Source organism: Octopus bimaculoides, chromosome 11 (genome assembly GCF_001194135.2).
Source record: "Octopus bimaculoides isolate UCB-OBI-ISO-001 chromosome 11, ASM119413v2, whole genome shotgun sequence".
In the NCBI taxonomy this organism is placed as follows: Eukaryota; Metazoa; Mollusca; class Cephalopoda; order Octopoda; family Octopodidae; genus Octopus; species Octopus bimaculoides.
Genome location: NC_068991.1, coordinates 74,739,093 through 74,746,031, shown reverse-complemented (window position 1 = coordinate 74,746,031; position 6,939 = coordinate 74,739,093). Strand labels below are relative to the sequence as shown.

The following is a 6,939-nucleotide window of genomic DNA, read 5'->3' as shown; positions in this document are numbered from 1 at the left end:
ATATATATATATATATATATATATATATATACACACACACACACACACACACACAAATATATTATGTGTGTGTGAGTGCATAATATATGTATATATACACATGCCTCTGTACATGCATCTCTATATCTACACATACATACCTATATATATATAAATATATCCATACATACATACATATATATACTTATACACACATACATACATATATACCTACACATACACACACACATATCCATATATAATACACTCATACTTGTAAAAGAAAATTCATTCTTTTTATCGAATGTGCTTCTTATCCTTAAGTTGGCAAAGACCAAAGATATTGTTTTTCTGTTTATTGAGAATAAGAAAGTCGATTGCTTAAAAAGACAAATCAACAAGGATCTGTTATAAAAGTTTGGCAATGGTGGCATCGAGGAATTTCAACAAATCAAACAATCAAAACTCTGTAGAATCCAAGACTGTTTGTAAAAGTTATTTCTTAAAACTTCTAAGTGCAGGAGTGGCTGTGTAGTTAAGAAGTCTGCTTCCCAACCACATGGTTCTGGGTTCAGTCCTACTACATGGCACCTAGCTCAATTGCCTTCTACTATAGCCCCCAAACTGACCAAAGCCCTTGTGAGTAGATTTGGTAGACAGAAACTGAAAGACGCTGTGTGTGTGTGTGTGTGTGTGCTTTAGTGGTTAGATCAGTGGGTCTCAACCAAGGTCCATATAAGATTTTCGGGGTCCACACAAACAAATAGTAAATAGGGGATACACGACAGTATTTTAAGGGCCCCTGAAAAGAATTTGTTTTAGATGTATGTATTGGTATTTATTGCAAGAAACAGCTGGGTTCCTTTCTCTAACATTTTGCAGACTTCAACCTACACAGGTTAATGTGGAGAAAACAAAATAGGAATCTGGAAAGAACTTTCTATAAAACTTGTTTTTAAACACTGAATGACTATGGAGGGTCCAGCAGAATAAAATGGTAATCAAACGGGCTCATAGGTAAAAAATGGTCAAGAAATCTCTTTCAAATCACCCCAAAATCAACACATGATGAATATATGGTGACTAATGATTGATTATAAAGATACTGATTTCAAATTTTGGCACCAGGGGAGGGAGTAAGTCAAGTACATCGACCCCAGTATGCAACTGGTACTTATTTTATCGACCATGAAAGGATGAAAGGCAAAGTCAATCCCAGAGGTATTTGAATTCAGAATAAAATAAAGTCAGAAAAAATGCTGTTAAGTATTTCATCTGGCACCATAATGATTCTACTAGCTTGCTGTTTTAATTAATTATAATCATCATCGTCGTTTAACGTCCACTTTCCATGCTGGCATGGGTTGGATGGTTTGACTGAGGGCTGGCAAGCCAGAAGGCTGCACCAGATTGCTATCTGATCCGGCAAAGTGTCTACAGCTGGATGCCCTTCCTAACACCAACCACTCAGCAGAGTGGAGTGGGTGCTTTTTTCATGCCTATACAAACTTTGATGAAAGCATGTTTTCCTAAACAATGGACATGAATTAGGGTAAGAACAGTAACAAATGAGTGAAGAATGCATATATTATAGCACATGTGTTTATTTGGCAGAAAAAAGAAGATAAAATTACTGTCCTGAAATATCTGTTTCAACACACGGCTTCACATTAGGAGTCATTCAACACAAATTGATAAACATTTTTTATCGTTGTTTTTTTTTTTTTTGTTTCTTCTGTCAGTCCAATAATAAATATTGAACAATACTACTTCACTTCTACATTCCACTGAAGCCTGGGACATTAACCCATAAAGCTTATTGTTAATGATTCTTGACAATTCAAATACTACATCCTTAACGGGAAAAAATAAAACAGAACCACAAAATTCAAAGCAAGGATGTGTTCTGAAGATGAGTCCATTGTCATCAACACCACTTTTCCCATGTTAGCAATGGTTAGATAGGACTTCCTTTATTCTAAGGTTGGATAAAGAAGCAAGCTGGCAGATTTGTTACCACACCAGGCAAAATGCTTAGAAGCATTTCGTCTCTCTTTCATATTCTGGGTTCAAATGCCACCGAAGTCAACTTTGCCTTCCATTCATTCAGGGTTGTTAAGCTAAGTGTCTGTTGAGCACTGGGGTCGATGTAATCAACTTACTCCCTGCCCTGAAATTTGTGCCAAAATTTGAAACCAACATTCTAAGGCCAGATATCCTTCCAGTCCCCAATTCCTTAACTTGCTTTTCAAGTAAAGTAATTTATTCCAGGTGATTGCAATGTCAAACTACAGGACTTCTTGATAAAACAGGATGTAAATTCTAATATATGCAGAGACAAACACACTAGCATGACATACACACACATATATTTATGCGTATACAAGGGGAAGTCAAAAATTATCTGTACTTTCACCATAACATATCTTTATTATTGACAACACTGCATTCTGCGCACGCATGCTTGTAGTTGGTACTCTTGTGGCCAAGTAATCAAAGTTTGAGCCAGATCACACCATTTTTCTTTCTGGCTTTACAGTGTAAGCATGGCTGCTCCACTAGCAATGTCCACCAAAGAAGAACAAAGAGTAGTGATCGGATTTCTTTGGTCAGAAGGTGTGTCAGGTGCTGAAATTCATCAGAGGCTTTTAGCACAATACGGGGACAGTGCATCACCACATAGAAGTGTGTATGAGTGGATCGAGAAGTTTAAAAGGGGCCAGACAAGCGTGATACACAAAGAGGGAGCAGGACACCCGTCAACCCCCCACCACTGACGAGAAGACTCAGCAAGCTCGAGAGGTGGTAATGGTGAAATGGTTCACCATTATTATCTCTCGAATCACTGCTCTTTGTTCTTCTTTGGAGCACATTGCAAGTGGAGTGGCCATGCTTACACTGTGAAGCCAGAAAGAAAAATGGCATGATCAGGCTCAAACTTTGACTATTTGACCACAATAGTACGAACTGTAAGCAAGCACATGCAGAAGGCAGTGTGACAATAATAGAGATATGTTAAGGCAAAATTGCGAATAATTGTTGACTTCCCCTTGTATATACAAAACTTCCTAAATTTTCTGTCTTTCAAATTCCCTTATAAGGCACTGGCTGTCCCAGAGATATAACCAAAGACAATTAACCATGGTGCCACAGAGTCAAACTGAACCTAAAGCCACAAACACACCACAGCCACACCTGTGCCTCTGCAATTATGTTTAACATGGAATGGGGGGGGGCTGATGTACATCGTGCAGGGTAGGTAGTCTAGACTAAGCGCAGGAATATACGTAGGTCGAGGAGCGAGGGACGTTCTAGCCTAAGTGCCAGATTAAAAGTGTGTCGTGGAGGATGGGGCAGTCTAGCCTCAGTGACGGATTAACCCATTCGAGCGGAAATTGCCCGAAATTTCACAGATACTTGTATTTTAACCAAAATAACAACTGAAAAGAATTTCATTGAAATCTGCTTGATACAGACTGCATACGTATTAAGAACATGTTTTATTCTTTGATACAGATCATACACAAATCACAATTTGTATTAAGTATTTGTTTTATACCTTTATAAATTAAGGGTCAGTTTAAACGGACGATGGTCATGAATGGGTTAAAATACTAACTTAGGAAGATTACGGGTTTGGAATCTGAAATTTTAATGCAAGGGAAGTAATTCACTTTGGAAAGAAATCAACATTGACGCAATGTTCAAGGAAAAGAAATATTTGACCAAAACAACAGAATACGAAATTACGTGCACCCAAACACACACAGCTTTCTACTCCGTTCTTTTCCCCGTTATAATATCCTGACTGACTGATGGGTTGATGGTATTTTACGTATCACAAAAGTGAAAATACTTTTTCCTACAATCACATCATGGAAGAACCAATTAAGCCGTTTGAAAACACAAAAAGCGTTAAATTCTCACTTTGCATTTGCTTCTTGAGGGGGTCACAACGAATACAAACAGACCCATATGGCTGTAAGTTCAATAAGAAAGAGGGGGGAAAAAGAACCCAGAAGCCTAAAGGAGCTGACCATTAAATAAATTTCGAACAGATGCGGTGGAATTGTGTCAGTGACTTGGTCACAGAGGATTTTGACCAGAGTTTGTGTGTTTTGAAATAATTACGGTGATCCCTCGTGGGTGTTTATGTTCTAAAAACCCACCAATATAGGTGAAAATTTGCAAAGTAGAAACTGTAACCAGTTCTAGGAAACTACAATCATGAATTACATCACAATATTTCTACAGATAAAACTTATGATGTGATCTATTCAAAAGAAAAAGGAAAATTTAAACAAGAAAAATCTGGGCAAACTTGACATTTTGCAAAGAAGCTCAATTAGGATTTACAGAAATGAGAAATAATTATTTCGTTTTTAGATTTGGTTTGCAAGATTCTTTATGTGAGTTTGTGTGCTGAAGCATATTTTGTTGTGTCTGGGGAGAGTCATTCTCTTTTAGTGCCTTATAATTCAACACACTCACTGGTAAAATTTCCATTCATTTACTTCTTTATTTTTCTAAAATTTTTGTTGCGTCTTACAACCTTTTCAATAGTAAATGAATGGAAATTTCACCGGTGAGTGTGTTAAATTACAAGGCACTAAAAGACAATGACTCTCCCCAGATACAACAGAGAATTATTAATTACTCCACAAACCACTTAAATCATGAATGAATTAAAATTGAAACTTTTATGGTAAGTCAAAAGTGGAGCACTTATGAAAGTAAGTGCAATTCTAATTAGGAAGCAACAAATTATTTTTAATTATTCAAATAGACAATGATAAAAACAATCCAACTTACAATACTGATTTGGTCTGTCCCTGGGGTATGGTAAGGATAAACGGAATCCAGATGCCACGGTACATGAAAGCTGGCTGTGGAGAGACACCACTCCCTACAGGCAGACCCCCCACTAGTGCTGGGGGTGTTCCCTGCATGTCCTGGCCCTTGGAAACTGCAGAAGACAGAACAAATAAATAACATTTACAACAAGAATACAAACTGAAACATTTTGAATAAAACAGTTTTTAATTACAAATAATTAATTACAGCAAGAATTACCATATTTTAACATGTATAAGGAATCCCCTAATTTGGGGGGGCTTAAAATTTGGGAGAAAGGTTTTGTAAGGGATTATAATACTATCCATGTATAAGAAACTACCATATTTTTTTAACTTAATTTTTGATAAAATAAGGTACCTTATACATGTTAAAATATGGTATATTTTCTTCACATCCACTTATTTAACCCTTTTGATACCAACCTGTCCAAGAACACCCTCAGATCTAAGATACAAACTCCATGTTTTAGATTGGACTCAATTAAAATTTCCCATTAAAAATTTTGTGGTAATTTATGTTCCAAACATCAACTTAACCCATTAGCATTTGAACTGGCCATAACCAGACCAAATATTCAACCGGTTTTATGATCAATCTGACCAGATCTGGCTTGTCACACTTATTCTTCAATGTCATTCTAGGAATAACAATGACGTGAAGTAGAAACATTAGTGTACTGTATATTTTTTTTTAATTATTTTTATAATTTGTATATATTTATTTTATTATAAATGCAAAACGTAACCATGGAGGAACTGATGTAAGCTTAAATAATAAAACACGCCAGGTGAACCGCAATATAATAAGGAATTACTGTATTGGTCTTTTGGGAGTACCGCTTTGGTCATGTCTTTTCTGCAGTTGTTGGACTTACAACAGTTTAAATGTAACCTTAACAACATCAGGATAAGCTAAGAACATGACCCCTTCTTCTTGAACTAGCTAGTAAAAAAAAACAAAAACAAACAGGTGGTGGGGGAATTTTACATAGTAAATTCTAAATACTCTGAAACCTAGATATGTGAAAGATGCGAGTTCATGGTTTCAGCCTGTTTTCACCCTCTCTGCCCTTACTGTTGCATGTTCCACCAGTTGGATCCTACAAGGGAACTTCTATGTTATTTATTTGCTAGAAATAGCAGCCAAATCACCTTCAAACAATCATATCCTGTGGTTTTAAAAAGGACACATTTGATATTATAGTCTTAGAAGATGGTAAACACTGCCTTTTAAATAAAGACCAGCGCGACCAACTTCAGGATAGAAAAACAAACATAAAACAAATGAATGAACAAACAAAGAAAACGTAGAATGGAAACGGTTACATACCACCATGTGAATTATATCCATATCCACTAATGTTAGTTAGGAACATTGACTGTATGAAAGAACCAATAGCATTGACTAAATCACGGAAAATCTTTGTCGAATGGGGCTTCATATCATAACTTTCGCAAAACGATCTGGAAAGAGATAATGTTACAAACATGGTTTTTACAGGAATTAGTTAAACGAGGATGTAACACTTGTTTCGGCCATTGAACAACAACCATGCTGGGACACCGGTAACAGGGATGTAAACAAACCAACACCAGCTGTCAAGCAGTGACAAACACAAACACACACAGATGCAAAGACATCACAAAAGCTGTTACTCAGAGTTTCACGTTCCCGTTCGTCGTACAGTTTTGGTTCTGTCCAACAAACGGGAACATTTGGTTCTGTCCGACAAACAGAAACATGAAACTCTGAGTACCATTTCATGTGAGATCTTTGCAGCTTTATTAATGAAGCATATTACTCTACCTCCAGTATTCGAGTACTATTTATGTGCTTACTCTGGTATATATATATATATATATATATATAATAATATTAGGGACAAAATCCAAAATTACAGGTAAAAAACTCAATTAAAATCAATTTATAAAAAATTAAAATTAAATTGAGCCTTATAGATAAAGTATATATAAAATATATAGTTTTAGGGAAAATAACCAATTTTCAAGAACTCATCGATGAAAATCCACTATCACATATAGAAAAATTAATAATTAAAAGCACAATAATATAATATAATATAATATAATATAATATAATATA

At 35.8% G+C, this 6,939-nt stretch overlaps 1 protein-coding gene across 1 annotated transcript in view; it reads right to left on the bottom strand.

Annotated features, from left to right (window-relative positions):
• LOC106883236 (protein MON2 homolog) overlaps nt 1-6,939 on the bottom strand; it is a 690,047-nt gene that overhangs the window by 629,235 nt on the left and 53,873 nt on the right. Inside the window, exons 10-11 of the mRNA XM_052972014.1 lie at nt 6,166-6,299; nt 4,792-4,945 (exon numbers count right to left, since the gene is read on the bottom strand). Of these exons, the coding sequence (XP_052827974.1) occupies nt 4,792-4,945; nt 6,166-6,299 (288 nt within the window). The remainder of the gene's footprint in view (nt 1-4,791; nt 4,946-6,165; nt 6,300-6,939) is intronic.